This window comes from Lates calcarifer, linkage group LG19 (assembly GCF_001640805.2).
Source record: "Lates calcarifer isolate ASB-BC8 linkage group LG19, TLL_Latcal_v3, whole genome shotgun sequence".
In the NCBI taxonomy this organism is placed as follows: Eukaryota; Metazoa; Chordata; class Actinopteri; family Centropomidae; genus Lates; species Lates calcarifer.
In genome coordinates this window covers 20102257-20121708 of record NC_066851.1, presented here as the reverse complement: position 1 = coordinate 20121708, position 19452 = coordinate 20102257, and the positions used below count along the sequence as shown (strand labels likewise).

At 40.8% G+C, this 19452-nt stretch overlaps 2 protein-coding genes across 2 annotated transcripts; both read right to left on the bottom strand.

Moving 5' to 3' along the window:
- Positions 1–1531: 1531 nt before the first annotated feature.
- slc39a9 (solute carrier family 39 member 9) lies at positions 1532–6894 on the bottom strand. Its single transcript, XM_018681638.2, has 7 exons — positions 6340–6894; positions 6013–6121; positions 4946–5149; positions 4428–4496; positions 4098–4183; positions 3741–3875; positions 1532–3254 (listed from the first exon to the last, which is right to left on the bottom strand). Exons 1-7 carry the CDS (start codon positions 6433–6435, stop codon positions 3021–3023), a joined length of 933 nt encoding a protein of 310 aa, XP_018537154.1. The 5' UTR covers positions 6436–6894; the 3' UTR covers positions 1532–3020.
- Positions 6895–7350: 456 nt separating this feature from the next.
- Positions 7351–18034, bottom strand: rbm25a (RNA binding motif protein 25a). The gene is given in 19 exon segments (XM_018681639.2): positions 7351–7813; positions 8252–8299; positions 8446–8544; positions 8758–9062; positions 9165–9573; positions 9831–9981; positions 10068–10141; positions 10257–10346; positions 10464–10575; positions 11097–11165; positions 11167–11372; positions 15093–15176; positions 15315–15509; positions 15603–15763; positions 15978–16035; positions 16499–16669; positions 16932–16981; positions 17436–17559; positions 17843–18034. Coding segments are annotated over 18 exon segments (2481 nt in total). The 5' UTR covers positions 17542–17559; positions 17843–18034; the 3' UTR covers positions 7351–7720.
- Between the last annotated feature and the right edge of the window lie 1418 nt (positions 18035–19452).

Genomic DNA, 19452 nt, shown 5'->3' with positions numbered 1-19452 from the left:
GTGCTGTCAGCCAATCAGACTCCAAGTATTTTGACTGTTCAGGTTGTGAGGATGCAGTAAACATGTTCTAACACCAGACTAAATATTAACCATTATGATCATTATTTCTGTCCTGAAACATTAGAAATTTAATTCTACGAACCCTGTCACTGTCCTGTGGAAACCATGTATCTCCAAAACTCTTTTTTTTGCATGGTAGTACTTGGTTAGTACTTAAAATTCCCACCCCTTAAAATTCTATTTTAGTTGACCTACAATATTTAAACTTCTCACCCTGCTGCAGTGTTATATACAAGTGTTATTTTTCTTTTTTTTAACTAGTTTATCCATTGTTCCTTCATCTTTAAGAAGTAATGGGACCAACATGAATTAACTTTAAAAGGCTCTGAAAACATTTTCTGCCAGAGTTTTGTTTATTTCACATAAGAGATTTCTGTATTTTGTGCTCGTCTGCTTATTTTAGGAGACGCTGTCAGTCAAACTGCACACACACAGTCCCAATGAAGTTTACTTGAGTTTTTGAATATTTAACTCTTAATAAATGAGAGCAGTTTCATTAACATTTCACTTTAACTCTGCTTGGATGAATAACTAATCTTATGAAGATGCTTGAGGTTTGAAACCAAGTTTTAAGGTGCTTAGCAACAGAAAATTGATCTGCAACAAGTAATTTTTCATCAAAAAATTCAAGGGTTTCAACTTCTGAAATGTGTGAATTTTCTGTTTTTCTTAGACTTGAGTCTATGAAGGAAAACTGGATATATCTGGGTTTTGGGCTGTTGCTTGAATAAAGTAAGACATTCAAAGACATCACCTCAGACTTTAGGAACTTGTGATGGCATTTTTCCACAACTCACAACTATCTGATATTTCTTAGCTCACACATCAGTCAAGGGAAAACTCAGGTTAATAAATAATGAAAATAATCACTTGTTTCAGACCTACACATATATACCAGTGAACCCTGAATTCATTCACCTTTTTTTCATTAGGATGGAACCTGATTTCTTATTTAGAAAGATGAGATTGCACATAATGGGGCTGTCTGCCGACATGCCCGGGCGTAAAGCGACACAGGGGGTGTGTTTTTCCCTTTTGTATTACATGTGCAGCATCCCATGAAAAAATAAAACAAACAGTCATGCAGCTGCTGGTCTGCATGCGACCCACCCACTTTCTCTCGCAATCGCACAAAGAAGCTAAAACATCGCAGAGAGTTTCTTCTCATCAAGGAAGCTGGAATTAAAGGACAAGTTGAGTGTAAAACCGTTAAATTTATACATAAAACAGAGACTCCTCAGACTGTCTGTAGCCTCTTGTGTCTGTGCTGCAAAGAACAGTCCATCCACGTCCAAAAAATTCAAAATAAAAATAAAAATGTATTTGTGAGTTAGCAGTTCCATCTCACGCAAGAGATCATGATGACTGTGGTAGGAAGAAATTCCTCTGTACAGTATACATACATATACATACACGTGAGCTCTGCCGTGAGCAGGCACAGAGATACAGAAACACTCACAATATCCATGTGTCCTGATAGAAGAGGGAACAGCCCCACTTAGACTTTAATGCATCAACCGGTGAACATTTTAATGGAGCAGAGACGGGGGACGTCAGGGCAAGGCTGCGTTCAAGAGCGTCCATCTGACAGAGCTTGATATGTGAATCACATAACAAGTGCTTTGAAGATGAAGGCAAACTCTCTGTGCCCATTTCAGACTCAGCTACACTCCTGAGAAAAACGTGACTTTGCCCCAATTTCACTTTTTAACTTTTTTTACAATTATTGCTCAGGTATGATTAATTACTGAGGAACAAATTAACTAAACACGGTTTGTTCAAAATTCTCACAAAACCTGTCATACGTCTGTCCTCCTGAGCAGATGGTCCCTACACAAGTTCATCCAGTTAATGACCTCTATAAGGCAAGTCATTCATTCATTCAGAGCTGCTGAAAATAACCCTCCACCTCTAAATAAGCTTAGTAACACTATAGTCATACTCACTCACTTAAGACAATTCTATACAGATTTTTCCTGCAATTGCTATTTATAATAACTCTCTGGGTAAAACAGAACAGAAATAAACATCCAGAAACTAAAAAGTTACAGATCTTGTTGCGATACATGGAGGCTCTTGTTGCGTCTTTCCCCTCACGTAGGGCTCGGGTTTTACCTGACTGGACCATAAACCTAAGCACATGGTTTTACTGGAAACACACTATCAGTACCCATCATAACTGTTTTCCATCGGGCCAAGAAACTTGCTTGTCACAACTAATTTTTCTAACAGGACAGACAAACTCGCTCACCAAAGCAAAAACTGCAGGTGCAGGTGGCTGGTTGATCGGGCTGATCCCTCATCCAGCTTCAGAGATTCAAGATCGCTCTGAAAATAAGAAAAGAACATCTTCTACAAACTGTAATGTCCTTACAGCTCCGCTTCTTCAAGGGGTTGTTTCTTACTAATATGGCACTTGAAAATCAGTTCAAATCAGTCTGGATTGTTTTTAAGAGATCTGTACATTGCTTTAAAAAAGGTTTGCTTTCTCAATATCACAAGCTTGATCAAGACAATCTAAATCTCACTGTGCAACTGTTATCTAGCAAAACATCCACTGTAATGAAATCAGGGTTGGTTCTTTGACTTTGGACAAGCACGATAATGCAACACTGAAAACTCCACAGTGATCTAAATAAACTGAGCTAACTGTCCTCTGGCCAATCCCTCAGAAAAAGATCAACATGTCTGGTGGCGTAAATGGACATATACAACAGCTGAACCATCGTCATCAGTGTCGGGAGAGAAAAACGTTGTGTGCCTTGGCTTCCCTAACATCATTCAGTCCCTGTTTCAACTTCAGTTTTTAGTCATAGGACGTCCCCACAATGAGCACCAGTCTGGTCCACGAGGTCCATCAGCAGACAAGCAATAAGACATTTAAATCCACAATGTTTGAAGTCTCTGTTTCGGCTTCTTTCCCCTGTACACCTGTCTTAAATCCGTCCTGAGTTGCAGGTCTAATGGTGGTGACCGACAGACAGCACCAGAGGAATGAGGCAGCCCAGAACCAGAGCTCCCACCTCCACCTTGCTCAGTCCCTTGCCTCCGTTCCCTCCTGCTGGAGCATGGCTGTGGCCGCCACCCCCCACCTCAGGGAGGACGTGGACGGTGGCCACATAGAGGAAGGTGCCGGCGGAGAAGAGCATGGCTACACCGGTGGCGTTGATGTCTGACAGGGCCTCTTTGCTGCTCTGAGGGTAAAAGAAACAAAAACAATGTCAGGCGAAATGTCTGGCTAAAAATAAATTCCACCAAGAGACATTTCCTTTCAGATGGATCAAATGTTGATGAAATGCATCTGTTGAACGGTTTCATTTTTAGAGCTAACGAAATTTAATCTTATCTCTTGTAAACCAGTTCCTGTAGAGAATCCTGAAGTCTTGCCAGCCATACTGGTTTTCCAAGACAAAACCCTCACTTATATTTGATGGACAGTGTTCTTTTTCATTGTGTAACACAGTCTAGGAAGATGACAGCTGGTTTCCTTCAGGCCGGGTAACTTTTCAAAGTAAACAACTCTTTGTGCCAGACAAGAAATACTCCTCCCGCCTCAGAGAGAGAGCTGCATTTGGCTGCTCTGAAAAACGGCTTAATTAACCAAAAACAAAGAGAAATATATTTAATAAAATCATAAACATACATTTATTTTTATTACATTATATTTATTATAATTTTACCTGACTGAGGCCTAAGAATGTGAGCATGGCGAGGACGGGTGCTGCCAGGGCGAAGACCAAGAGATGTTTGCGAATTCGGTTCCTCTCCAGACCAGCATGCATCAGGAAAGATACAAGGCCAAACGCTGCTGGAGCCTGCAGACGACAATGCAGTGGAGTTCATATAATTTCACATTTATAGTGTACTACTGCTTAGGTAGGTTAAATAATTCTTATATTCATCATTGATTAACCTGCAGATGATTTTCTTGATCAATCACTTAAATCAAAATGTCAGAACATAGTAAAAAGATCTAAATTCTGAAAAAAGATTTTGAAAATCAGTGATTTACTGAACATGATATGAAGCATTATTACCTTGTGCAACATGATAGCTACAAAGACAATGAGCTGAACACTGGTCTGAGAGGTAGAGGCGGCAGCTCCAAGTGCCACTCCATCAGCTGCAGACAGAGACAAAGTTAACGAGATAATTAGAATATTTACAGTCATTATATTATTTGGTCATTAGTGCAACAACATTAACAAATTCCGGATTATAATATTGTTTAAAAACAGCAATTCTCAAGCTCATCAATCAACAAGACCATTCTCTATCACAGCACTGATTTTGTGATTTACACTAATAAGACTGATTTTAACACAAGCCTAGTATCATCACGAAACAATGAATGAACTCAAACCTACCAGCAGCGTGGACCACAAGACCCAGGGTGGTGGTGATTTTTGAGGAGGTGACTCTTGCTGACTCTGGATCTAAACCAGACAAAAACAACTAGTCAGAAAAAAATATGCAACAACAATTTTTATATGTTTAAGAAATTTATAAAGATAGAACCAAGGAATTACTACAGATCATCTCCACACGGAGTAAGAACTGTGTGGTGTCACATGTTGGCAGACACTGTAAACAGTTTGCAGAGCATTAGCTGTTCAAATAAAAGCTCTGAAATTGCTTGGTGCAGAGCGTGGGTGCATCTGGAAAAACAGAAATTGCAACTGAGCCATCTGTGGGTGTGTTGGGTGTAATTCAACAAGATAATTTAGGACTAGATGAGGCTAATGACAAAGCTGCTGTCACCAACCACCATTTTCCCAAACTAAGTCTTCACAAAGACATTCTGGACCTGCATACTGTTCATTTCTAAGAAACGAGTCCTTTGGGTGCTTTAATCTTTGCATGTGTTGTCCCTTGTAATACTGACCTTCAGTGTTGTGCACATGAGAACTTCCTATCTGGTCCACCAGCAGCATAAAGACGAAGCCCAGGACCAGAGACACTCCAATGCAGGCGTGAAGCTGCTCGTGACTGTGTTCATGTTTCCCACTGGCTCCGAGGGCAGTGTCTGCTTCAACCTTTGGCTCGGACGCCTCCACAACTCCAGCCTGGCCGTGACTGTGGTGTCCACCTGCAGACACACAGGTCAGGAGAGAACAGAGAGGCAGATGGACTGTTTATTGACATAAATACCTTTACGTATCAATAAGAGTGACCATCACAAAGGTCTCTGTACCATCACCATTCCTCTTAGACACAGTCAATGTGCAAATCATCACAAAAAAAACATCTGTGTTTGACAAAGTTAGTTACATAAGATAAAGAGATGTCAACTAGTTGTCCTTCACCTCTCCCAGAACTTTGCTCTGTTTGAATACATTATAAACTGTTACAGTTTGCACAGGCAACTGTGTGCACTATATGTCTACAGTCACAGAGCACTTTATTAGGAACACCACACTCACATAGCCTTGCTTTGCTTGGTGTATCTGCATGATTATATGAACTGCACTGCTGCCACGTGATTGGCTGATCAGATAACATCATGAATAAGCAGGTGCATAAGTGTTCCTAAGAGAGCTCATTGAGTGAATATGCTCTGTACTTCTTCAAGTATCTTACAGGCCTATGGCATCTCTGAAAGTGCCTGAAGCTCCGACAAACAGCATTTTTTGCTTTGATTAGATCACAAACAGCAGAGAACTGACAGGAAGTGAAGGGAGAAAACTTCTTTGTCTTTAACCTCTAAGCCTCCAGGACAAACATTCTCAAATAGTTTTAAACACAGGATCTTAGAGGATAAGAGCCACTAACACATGCTGAAATCAGCAAAGTACAAACTGTAATTTGTGGAATAACTGAACAGAAACTTGGAGCTGAGCTATCTAGTGACATTAAAAACATTGTTTTGCCAGTTTATGCTGCAGAGGAGACAAATTCTGTGTAGTCCTCATTGAAAGACACTCCAAAAACGTATGTTTTGGTCAACTTTACCTTCGAGGATTTCCTCATAAAGTGCGTGGACCCCTTCAGGAATAATAACAGCGAGTGCAGTCCCACAGAGCAGCCCTGCTCCCAGTACAGTGATCAGCTTCAGCTTTTCCTGGAGAAACAAAGAGTCATAAACAAATCTTCAGCACAAGGACAGTCTTATTGTTTTTTAGCCCCATAAACACAAGATGTCGACTGTTCATGATGCAATCAGTACTTCTCACAGATGAACTTTAACCTATCAAAAACTGGGAATGTGGCTGTAGAGCACCTACACGGTGCAAGCTCTCTGTGAGGATTTACACAAAGCTTTTCATGTTAGAAACTTACCTCTGAAAAGTTGACTGCTAAAGGTATCGTCCCGGCCACATAACATCCCACCAACATCGCAAGAGACAGCAGGCTGATCGAGCTGAAATCGTCCATGACTGCACTTTTCTCTTCGGCTAATCTCCTGCTAAGCTACACCATCAAACACAACCTCCACCTTTAACACGGACTTTTATTCGTGCTCGTCAAATTAAACAGCATGCCCCAGACAGCAGCTGTTAGTTAACGACAGTTGTTAGTTTTAATCTTCCTGCTACCAAACATCCACGTTACCTTAACAGAGACGTCGCAGCCTCTGGCCTCGAAAGCGCTAGCGAAGCTAAGCTAACTAGCTTCGGTGATTGTCCGGCGCTCAAATTTCACAAATAAAGGACCCTGACGCGTTAAGCTTCACTTGCGAACAACCGATAACCCGCATCGTTTCTTCAAGAGTCAGTCGTCAAGTTTAATATTGCAACTTCCCGACTTGGTTAGCAGCTAACAAAGTGGCTATGAACGGAACATCTTCTTGTTTGGTGCCGATGGAAAGTACTTCCGGGTTAGAGTTCATCACGTCAACCTGCTGCCACGTCTCTGGGAGAACCGCTGGCAAAGGAGGGGGAGGGGGAGGAGGGGGAGGTATCCCTGCGTGTTGCTCATCATGTGTATAACTGTGTCAGTAAATTGAACATCTCTGCGTTATAGACTATTGATTATACAGTGTTTTTCCACTTTTTTTTTTTTTTTACATTTTGTACACTGATTAATCGATTAAAATATAATTAACAAAAAACAAGTTATGTGTAACTCAAAAGCAGATCATCACTAATTTTTTTATCAGGTTATCAAAGTTTTTTAAAGTATAAAATGTGCCTGTTAGGAATTAGGAATTTAGGCTATATTAATACTGTAGAATCAGTCTATGGGAGTCTTAGCTCACCTATACAAACACAAAAAGTGAGGAGGAATATAACAACAAAAGACTTTGCCTAAAATAGGTAGATAACACATTAAAGAAAGACAGACAACATCTTTCTAAAAAAAAAGCATATTTATTAGTTCACACAACGGAGCAGTGCCTCGACATGACGACAGTAAATCAAAGCAGAATGTGTCCAACTTATTGGAGAATAGATGGGTGAAATGCAGCTGTCTTTTGCCTCAACAGCATCAACAGAGGGAAAAAAAACAACCAAAATTTTATCATGCATGTGTTTGTGCAAACCCTTTCTGTTCACAGCTCGGACTCTCCCTTCCAAACGCACACACACATACAAGGCAGCAGCTCCTTGCTGAAGGAATGGAGGGGTGTATGGGCACATGTTTACAGTCTGCTGGACCAGAAAACTGCAGGCAGCAGAACTGCAAGCTAAGGAAGTCAGTCAGAGAGACATGTGTTCTTTTATTTCACCAGTCCGATCTTCTTGGCTTCTGTTTCATATATCAACAGCCTCCACATTTTTACTATGAATACTTCTGCTTCTTCATCGAGAACCTAAACAGGAACAGGCTGGTTAGACAAACTTTCTTAGACAAACTTCACATCAAACAAGCTCAATAAATCTATGCAATGAATGAATGTTTCACCTACATAAGAGAGTCTGCAGTCATTCTACCAGCACTGTGAGACTGTACTTGGTACTTGAAGCTCACTGCTGCCAAGCTAACATGCTAATAATGACAACACTTATTGATATTAGGAAGGTATTATGTTAAGCATGTTCACCATCTTAGTTTAGCATGTTAGCATGCTAACATTTGCCACTTAAAGCACCAAGCTACCACTATTTACAGAACTCAGACGGAAAGAATACATAAAATTTAGTTTGAACAAGTGATCACTTATAGTTAAAATAACCAATAATAAGGATATAATAATAAGGATAAATGTAAACAGACTTATTTTTGGGAGCCAGAACTAATTTAAACTTACCATTGCAACATCATCAAGAATACCCTGAGGGGTGCTGTGTGCCATCACCTGGGGAGAAAGAAAAAAAACCCAAGACTACAGTGAGCAACATGCCCAATGCTGCAACACCACACTTGAGAAGGCAGAGAAAAGAACTTTCTACTTAGCATATTCAGAAGAATTCATATTTTCCAATGTTTCACAGAATCACTCACCTTTGAACAGACAAAATCAACCAGAGTGGGTTCCTCCTCGCCGATGTATTCAATAATCTTCTTGTTAATCCACGGTCTAATGCGGCGATCCATCAGCGTCTGCAGAAAGAATGATCAGAACACTTCATGGCTTAATGTTCAGTTATTGATCACATTACAACAGCTGATAAGCCAGTGAATCACTAAACTGTTGAATGTAGCTGAGGGAGGACAGAATATTTACTTACTTCACACTACCTTTTGAACAGAATAATAAAATATAGTAAAGTTAATAAAACAGCCTTAAATCCTAAACTGTAACCGACTCATTACCGAGTCAACCATAGTCCAGTCCAGAGGGTAGGAGAAGAGCTCAGGTCTGGCAGTGGGGATCTTCTCAATAAGGCTCTTTATGTGCTTGCGTTTCTCCTCGGTGTTGATGCTGCCTTTGGCCCCTGGAATTTCAGCCCCGTCCAGCCCCAGACTCTTGTCGTCATCACCATAGTCCAGTGGAACCAGTTTCCTTTTGCGAGGCTGCTCATCAGCTTCCTCGTCATCAAACTTGTTGAAAACGCTTTCAACAGTCGCCAGTTTCTTTCGCTTTCCTGCGTTGAGTTGGCTCGGACTGTTGGTGGCACCTGGAATGGAAAAATAGGGAGAATACATGGTTTAGTCTGCCACAGAGTAGTAAAGCTAAAGAAATAAATCCTTCTGTGTTCTAATTTTGCTGCCGCACTCACCCAGTTTGAGACTGAGTCCAATCTTGGGTCGATGTTCCTCGGGAGGTTGGACCTCAGGAGTGTTCTCACCAGGAATGATGATGCCGCAGGGAGATTCGTTGCCGGGTGTGTTTGGAGTCACATTCCCACTGGCGGAGGACACCGAGGGAGCAGTAGTGATTGGTCGCATGATGGGTTTGAGTTGTGGCTTGGCTTCTTGTGAGTCTTCTCCGTCATGGTAGTCATCCTCCTCTCCTTCCTCCACGTCGTCGTCCGAATGCTGTTGAGGGCCCCTGGGATCCGGCTCCACGGGCCTCCCTGCCCCCCTCTTCTCCCTGTCCCGATCCCTGTGAGCCTTCTCCTGGTTCACTTCCTCCTCGGGTTCAAGTTTCAGAGGGGGCTGTCGTCTGCGCTCTGCCTCCTCCTCCATCTACACATGGACAATGACCTCAGTCTCTTAGATATGTCATGAAATCTTTGGTAACTGGTGGCATTTTAGTGATAAATACACTAACGTAATTACAGACACAAAACAGACATTGGACAGAAACAGAAAACTCCAACAGAAACATTTGTTTACATGTGTAGAAATATTTTAAAAAACAATCAAACAATTTTTAAGACAGAAAAAAAGAACAAAAATCATCTGTGCCCTAAAAAGCAAAATCAAGTTCCAGGTGGACTCACCCTCTGCAGCTCAGCATCAGGGTCAGGGTGTCCCTCGGCGAGAAGCCTCTGTCTGATCTCTTCCAGCTCCTCCTTCTCCCTCTTCCTGTCTCGCTCGTCCAACTCTGTCTCCTTTTCTCGGTCACGAAGCCGCTTCTGCAAAGCGCTGCCCCTGACAATGAGAGGAACAACAAGTGAGGTAAACTTAATGGTTAAAGAGTGTGCCCCGCTCTCCTAAATGTACACAAAGATGGTTACCTGTAGTATTTTGGGTCGTCTCTGTCGTCGTCATAATCTTCAAGGAATTCTTTCAGTCTCTTGGCTTCTTTCATCTGATTTTAAAGATAAATCCAGAAAGTCATCCTCACACATCCGACATTATAAAACCAATGGCGCTAATTATTTCCTGAAAACTTGATTAGGTGTGGAAAGCATTTTGTGTAATACCATTTCACGACGCCTCTCGTCCTCCCGCTCTGTTTCCTTGCTGTAGTCACGAGATTTCTTCCTCTCGCGGATCTCCCAATTTTTCAGGCGCTTTAAGAAAAAGTTAGTGAGTCAGATATTTATTAAAATCATTTGACAGTAAATTTATTTGTGTAAAATTATTCAAATTTATGTCAAACAAAATTACACAGGAGATAATAAACGTACTTCTTGATAAGCTGCCTCCTTGTCTCGAAGCCTCCTCTCAAGTCTCCTTCGTTCATAAACATCCTCCTCATCATCTTCACGGTCTCGTTTTTTATCTTCTCTAGCTCTCTCTCTGTAGGGGAGATGTTATAGCGGTTAGTCTTCTTTTAATATTATACTTAAATTAAAATATGAGGGAAAAATACCAAAAAAAAGTCATTCACTTATTTCATTTATTGTCAGTGTTCCTCTGGTCTTTGCATGGTACAAGCTGCCAAAGCAGAACAGCATTTTACAACAGTAGATTCATTATGTCAAAGCTAAATCAGCCTCTGCACAGTCCTGGAGTATATATATTACCTTTATTAATTAAGTTTCAAACTTGTTTTTTGAACTTGGAAACCAAATTTAAAAAAGCTCCAGAACCATTCCTAAATGGAGACTGAGTTGGGTTTGTTTTTCGTCAACTTCCTTTATGGCTCATACACACATTCTGTTCGTCTCAGAAGAAAGAAGAAAAATGACACTAGCTAACAAGGTCACTAATTCATTAGCCTGCTTCCAGACCAACTGCTGTCTCCGATTTGTTCAGCAGTTCAGATGCATGAAGACGCCAGCTGAGCATACGTATGTCATCACTGACTGTTCACTGACCTCGATCTACTGCGATCCTCACTGACGTCTCGACTCCTCTCCCTCTCACGCTCCCTCTCCCGCTCCTTTCGTCCTCTCCCGTTCGCGATCCCTCTCGCGCTCCCGGTCGCGATCCCGATCTCTTTCCCGCTCCTTGTCCCTCTCTCTCTCCCTTTCCTTCTCTTTCTCGCGGTCGCGGCGCTCCCTCTCGCGCTCCCGCTCTTTGTCCCTCTCTCTCCTTTCCCTCTCGAGCTCCAGTCGTTCCTTCTCTTTCTTTCCTTTTTCCTCCTCCAGCTTCTGCAGGAGCCCAACAGGAAGAAAGGGGAGAATGTGTTACTAGATCCAAAACACTACTAAGATCAACATACTTAAATACATAAATATAAACTGGGTTAACAGCACATGATACAGAAAAAGGTTTAGACTCCCTGGGGCCAGACATGCTCACATACTGCCATGACTCATTGCCTTTGGAGAGGCTGGCTGCTGCAAGTGAGGAAGTCCTCTTAGCCCTGACGTTTCCTCCAGGAAGAGTGGTCCACTGCTTGAGCAGGTTTAATGTAGATACTGCTCAATTCAGGACACACTTACGCAAAACCATAAATTGCAGTTCATTCTTGAAAGACACCAAAAGAATTCAGGTAATATATGTTTATATGAGGGGCTGCAGCAGGAGTGGAAGTTAAGACCTCTGGCACTTTTTAACTTTAAATATTTACATTACAATATTTTTGTTACATTGAAGTCTAGTGGAGATCCTTTCCTGTCCTGGCTCCAGTATTCAGCACTCGCCTTTATCACTTATGTTCATACTGAATGACTGTTTTCACATATGTAACAGGTCAGCTTGTCCTCTGCACTTACTATGTGCTCTATGGTGATCTGAGATAATGCTCTGATGTAATAAGAGGCCACTCCAATAGAAATTCAGCTGTAGGCAAATACATGTTGGTCAAGCGCACATCCGCCCACTTTCCAAATCAATGTTCACTCAGGCAAAAGCAGAAAAGTGATAGATTAGGACTTAGGCAATAGATACTGTGAGTTAAAATGCCCATGTCTGATGTGGTTTAGTTAAGATATAACACAGCATAACCATACAAGTAAGTGGTAGTGACTACCTCACCTGCACTCAGCTTTACATGATTCCTTGATTTCATTGGAACTGGGGCTTCTCATGCTACAAACACGCTCATGGTAACATAAAGCACTTAAGATAAAAGTGTCCACTAAGTGCCAAGTCAGCTTTGAACCATTAGGTCAGCAAGTGCACTAAGTACTAACTATAGACTTACGATCCCGGCTACATAATACATTGGTTTGGTCTTACCTATGAGTGCCAAGTGGATTAAAACAAGCCTTTGCTTTATGTGGCCAATGACCCAACTAAGTGAATTACATAATCAGCTCCCATGTATTTTCTACATGGTCATCTGAGATGCAAAGGGGAGCAACACCAGACTGCAATGCATGTGTTCCCTGCAGTAGTGCAGGGGCATGGTATAAAGTCGAGTGACAGAACCAGAATTTAAGTTTATATTATATTGCAAGACGCATTTACATTGTAATTTCTGTAAAGTTAAGGTAAAGGACCTTTAGCACCTCCCTCAGGACAAAAACTGTAAGCTTTGAGCACAGGAAGTTTCCAGTTGTAAGAGTCGAGATATTTATGCAAGCCAATCTGGAATGCAGTTGTTTAGAAACACCTAAGTAGCTCTCTGCACCTGTTCAAATTGAATCTGAATAGACAGAAAATGTAATCCACATTCCCACTAGCTGACAGAAAAATCATGGCATTTTCTACAGACCGTTTTGGAGCTATCGGTGTGCAACTTACAGGTGATGAACTACGGTTTCAGCGCTTCTCTGCCCCTACACATCCTACAGGCTACGTGTGGGAGGAAAAGCAGGTCAAGTGTAAAGTCAAAATCATGAACAACGTCCAAAATGATACCTGTGAAGCAGTTCATTCACACAAATAGCATCTATAACAACTTGTTTTAAATTCATAGTTCAAACATGGTTCATTTTGCCACAAGAAAATTAGTGAAGCAGTCTTACCTGTAGGTTGTCTTCTGGTGTCTCTTTGGCCTCTCCAGCCCAAGAAATGGTATAAGAAACCCTCAACAGTCAGACCCACTGTTCAAACAGTCCTCTCACTAATTTAAGAAATGTTCAAGAGCCGCTGATGTTCAGCGCTGTACATCTTGTTTGGTTTACAATATTCAAAGGACACTGTTGGAAATGTGGGTCTGACAGCTGCTAAGTGATAAACAAAAATAACAAGGAGGAAATGAGGAAAGAGGTCTGAACTACCTGTTCTAATGTACAGCTAGACTTGGTTCAAATATGTATTTGTAAACCATGGTTGGCACTGTTTTCATCCTGTTTCAAGTGTTGTAATCTGCACTCATCCTAGAACTTACCTCATTTTAATATTCCACTGTGAAAAAATGGCAGATTCTGTCACTAATATTGTATTTAGTAAATAAATCGCTACTGCTAACACTAAGAGGGGTGACTTATGTTTTAGTTAAATACCAATCAGCAGCAGATGTCAACATCCCACTTCCAACATACAATATACTATATAGCCATCATTTTTTCGTATGTACACCCATATCCTTGTTGACGTACTACACTGTTCCTCTTTATGGTGTTCTGGCTCTTTGAAATTAGTTTTAATGTTGCTTTCTAATATCATATATCAAAGTGTTCACAGATAACCAAAGGATGTCCTGTTCTACAGCTGAAGTTAATGTTGCTAAGTGCTGTTTACCCTAATAGGAGCTGCCTCTGACGCAGCGACTGAAATTGTCATTATGTTATAAGTTCAAAGGTAAAGTCCAGTTCCATGTTCCATCAGTGTAATACTTTGTCTACACCTGACAAAGTATTACACTTTTCATTGACTGTCCTTTCAACTCACACATTACTTCCCTTGTTCTCTCGCTTTTTAACTAAGTGGTAGGAGTGAAGTTACAAAAAAGGCGAAGAAAAGAAGAGAGAAAAGTAAAGGGTTGTTGAAATCAAAATTAAAGTAACGAGAGGAATTAAAAAACAAGATGGGAAGAACTTACCTTGTTAGTCTTCAGACCGCAGAGTGCTGTGGAGGGGCGCTCCCTGCTTTAGTAATACTACAGGCTGCAGTTCAAACTACTGCAGTGGTTAGGCTCATTCAGTCTGTGTGTGTTCTTCAAACACATCATTCATCATCTGAGGACCTGCAGAGGTTCACTAAGCTGCCCAGCCTTCTAAAACCTGAGTGCAACTACAAAATGCATGTTGAAGAGTTTTTCCATATCAATTGTGGCACCAATAAAGTGATGCTTTAGTTTCTTCAGTTATTATCCAAGAACTTTTTGTAAATGCTAATGCTTCCTAAATAAAAAATAATGGAACTGTACTGAGAGCCAGTTGCCCCTCTGCAAACCCTCCAGAAGGGAGCGCCCAACATGAGTAAAGAAGAAAAGAAAGATCATACTTACATCCTATCCTCGCAACTTTTTCCAAAGCTGAGATTCTGAGATTCATCTTGCTCTAGTCACCAAATGAACTCTACCATATTGGTGGGGTTTAATCAATAGATTAGCTTTAGATGGAATTTAACATTGTGTCCATGCACTCTGTGTGATGAATTTAGCTTGTGCAGAGCTAAAATGTTTAGTCTCAAATCAGTATGATGAATAATAATAACAACTCTTGCCCAATTTGAAACTACTGACAGATACTATAAAGCCATCTGAGTGGCTGATGAAGAATTTGAATACTTAAGCCTTTAATAAATAATATTAAATGTTTGAATCAACATTAACTACTTTCTATTCCTTTAATGTGTGAGTTTGAGTAACTAATCTTTGTGTTGACAGATTTGCTTTATACTACGGTTGACAGTAGCAGAACAGTGTCATGGAGGAAATGCCTCCATTTGCTGTCGAGGAATTTCTAATTACAAATGGGGAGGATTCTCCTCCAAAACCTAAATTACAGATTAATAAGAGCAGATTGATACATTACCTTGTGTGTGTCCCGGAATTTGCTGATCTCTCTGGATATCAGGTCTCTCTTGTCATCCTCCATCTCCATAGCATTGATATCCTCCTTACACAAAGGAGACAAAGACAGGAAACAAACACACTAAGTAATCACCAGTTAATACAAATAACCTACAAATAATAATCACAGCAGAAGAAAATGTTGCTCCAGGCTTTGTTTAAATGTACATTATGCAAACACTACCTCCTCTTTCTTCTCTTTCCGCTTCTTGTTGCGAGGCTGACTGTCAGGATCCTGCGAGGGAGCATTGAGCTCACTTGCATACTCTCGGATGAGGACGTCGATGGCCCCCTTCACAACCTGGTCCCGACGCAAGGTCTCTTCATCAAGAACCTCTTCCTCATCTTCGTCCTCGTTCTTTGACCCACCACTGGCTCCCTATGTGTTAAAGCCAGAAAAATGTGAGGGAAACAGTTAAAAATCCAAGTTAACAGAAATGTTATTGATTTACTCAGCAGGTGAACAGCATACCCCATTGGCACTCCTCTTCTTGGCCTTCCACTCGTCTAGCTGGGCCTTGGTCTTGGCATCTACCTTGACCAACAGCTTCTTATCACCTAAGAGTAACTCATGCAGAAGTCTGAGGGCTCGCAGTGTAGATTCAGGCTCCTTATACTCACAGAACCCAAAAGCTTGCAGGAATTGACAGGAAAAAAAGTTCAACTGATGTTAATAACAAAACGTCTTACCAACAACATTTACAACATAAAAAATATATTTGAAAAAAATGTATTCATCTATTCACATCAACTCTCTCTGGTGTGGTATTTGTCTCAATATGTGTTTACATAAAGTGAAGATAGTTAGGGAATGATTTAAATGTGCGGTGGCCTTTTTCATTTTTACCTTGAAGTTTCCCAGAGGCACCTTGGACCCTTTTCCAGCTTAGAACAATACCACATTTCTAGATCAAAAGACAACAGAAAAAAGGAATGATTTCATTTGACATTATAGATGGCAATGTTTCATCAATGAGGAATGAATCACTGATAAGAAAGTAGACGCAACAGTATGTGTGTTCCTGAGAGATTAGTTAGCAGGAATTTGTCTGTAGTTACTTGTTACTGTAGACGAGCCATGAGCAGCTATGATCAGAACAGGTGATGCAGGCAGTGTGCAAGTCATATTCTGTTAAACCTGACTGACAGGATACGAGTTGTTGTTTATGTGTTTGAGGTTTGACCAGACAAGTGCTTGTCACCTTCGACTTTTAATCCAAGTAGTTCACTACTGCTGTGCAATCTTTGTTTTGCAATATTTGTACTACTAGCTTGTATTTCATATGAGTATATGATGAATAAGAACTTGAGCTTGAGTGACCACAAGATAAGCAATTCTCATTGACTAATTATGTAAAATCAACTCACCGCTAGAAGCTGCCTGACCAACATGTCAGATGCCTTTTCAGAGATATTCCCTACAAATACAGTGGTGGTGGGGCCACCGCTGTCGTCTGTATCCTTGGCTCTGATGGCGCCAGACTCCTTTTTTGGAGCCACTGGCTTCTGTGCTACAGCAACTGTGGTCGGGACAAGAACCTGAAATATCAAGTTACATTTTAGTCATTCAAGTCTCACTCTTATCTAGAGCAACAATATAAGCAACTGGAAAACTTTCACAAACATGACAAGCAACCAATAACAGGTGTGAGGGTCAGACTGCTTTGAGCTGAGATGCACACTTGCCAAAAACAAACTGGATGAACACATAAGAATATGTATTTAATGGCACATTATTCAGAACAGCTGGTCGCAGCTTCAATTGGCATGCAGTAGGAAGGAACTCCTGTTTCTAACTCACTGTGGGTGTGGGGGTCACTACACCCATGTGTACTGGGATCATGGGAGTACCTGAAAATAGAAAAGAAAACAAACAATGTATTGAGGCGTACTACTAAAACCAACCACAGGCACTGATAATATATTGTTTTGTGTGTGTGTGATTACTCAACACAAACTGATGACACAATTTCTTAAACCTTTATATTCACAGGCATTTCCCTGTAGTTTTCCATCTCCACTTGTGTCTCACTTTGACAACAGATATTCAACTATTTTTTCAGTCAGACATCAACTCAAATCGTGAGACCAGCAGCCACAGCTTTAATATTTGATACTGTCACCTTACTTTAAACAGCTGGCTTGAATTGTTGACATACAGGAGAAAAACACCGAGCAAAACTCTTGGCACCTCAGAATGTAATCACGCCCTCGGGTCATTAAGATTGTTTGCCTTTAAAAATCACATCAAAGGACCCAGAGCCTGATTTACAATCAGACAGCTGTTAGAGATGATGTTCAGTACCTGGTGGGACTGCCGGTGCAAACCCCCCATACTGTGGAGGTGGGATCCTCGGGGGTAACTGCGGGATGCCAATCTGCTGGCGGTTCAGCGGAGGAGGGTACGACATCCTTAAATTAACAGAAACCTATGGAGGATAGAGAGGACGTTCAACTGAAGACCTAAGGAAACACTACGTTCAGGGTTAAGCTGGGTCATGTCAACCTCATCACAGTGCTGAATTTTTAACACGAGTAGCGCAACTGACTGCTAACACTGCAAACTAAGCAGGTGGGACACCCGCCCGGTCGAAAAATGACCATCCACGACGTTTAACGTTAACTAGCCAATTAGCTTAAACGAGCTAACGCGTACTCTATGGCCTTGCTAGTCCACATTAGCTGCAGCGGTCATGTACGGATGTTGCTCACCTGTAGTCAGCTGTAAAATAAGAACCAGTGTCTAACAATACTGTAGGACGTCTAAATAAAAGTCCATTAAATACGATAAACAGAAAAACGAAACGCTACAGATCAGCGTTAGAATTATCACCGGTGCGGTACGAACCCCTATGGATACTAATAACTGAGACCTATTCTTTTCGAAATGAATCATGGGATAGCACAAGGCTTAAACGGCTTTTTTGCCCTAAATTCAGTCTCTCAGGCAAGCAATCAATCCTTTGCCCTCAGTTTGCCTCCTAGGTAAACCTTTCACTACACTGGCAATGGCACTTTCACCAGTAATAGCAGGTCTTTTTCCTCTTTGTGACTTGTTCATGAGCAGAGCTGTGGGCAAATGAAAAAATACATACGGTGGGTGAGATTTCCAGAGGAACTTTTACAGTCTGGTTGACTCTTCTATATTCTTAATCTTTTTTTTCTATCAACCAAGTGGAACATTATGTTGGAAAAGTGTGGAATTAAGAATTAATTATCATTTAAGGTTATAAAAAATGCATTAAAGATTCAAGAAAACTGATTATACTGACACAAGTTGCCTAAAAACCTTTGCCAACATAAACTCAAAAAAAGCAAAAAGATATTTTAGAATATAGATTTGGCAGGTACTAACATCTAAAGCAACTTATCATTTTTCTTCTCCCTACATACACTGCAGTCTCAAACAACAGCTCTACAATAAATCATCCACTGACTGTATGAATGTTCAGTTTGTGTTGAAACAGTTTAGAGTGGTGTTGAAAAGAGAGAGATGCTATGAAAATTGACTCGAAGAGACTATAGTTGCTTTAAGATAAGTATTCCATTTCAACTACTGATTATTTGATTGGTAGGAAAATAACTGATGATCATACAGATAATCCAACCAAGTTTTAAATCTTTCTGAGTCAGTCATAGTGGAATAAATTAATTAGCTAATGGCTGGGCTAGAAGGCATTAAAAAACATATGCCTTGAAAATGGGAGGTCTGGCAAGTGTGGATTAAAATACATAAACCGAACATGCATAAAAGCTGCAATGGTCCTTTAGCCACATATACTCTAAAGTATTTGAAGCAATAGATTTTGCTGCATATGACTGAAAGTCTGTGAGGCTTGATTCAGATCAAAACAAAGTTCCATGTGTGAGCAGTCAACTTTGGCTGGAATTAGAAATCCTTTTTCTCCTATTAAATACTCTGCGTTCTCCATTTTGAACGCTTGGTGGCGCCAGAAGTACACTCGTCTACTTCCCAATGTGTAGTCTCCTACATACATGACTTTTCTAGCCATTGGTTGCGTCACGCCAGAGAAATAATAGTTGGTCGCGTAGCGAGAAAAAACACTTGTTGTGTTTTCGGTGTTGCTCAGAAACCACTGTGTTCAGGTTCCAGAATGCACCATGGCTTCAGTGCTGTCTAATGTTCTGTTAAAGTGCGTTTAAAAAATTAAGTTGATTTTCTGTTACTTCAGCTTTGCAGACACATGAACAGTGAATCTCTGCTCCTCCTCTTCCTCTGTGTTTTTGTATTGTTTAATGCGCATATTTTTGCAAGAAACCAAACCTATCAGTAAGACTTCACATAAAAAATAAGATGGATA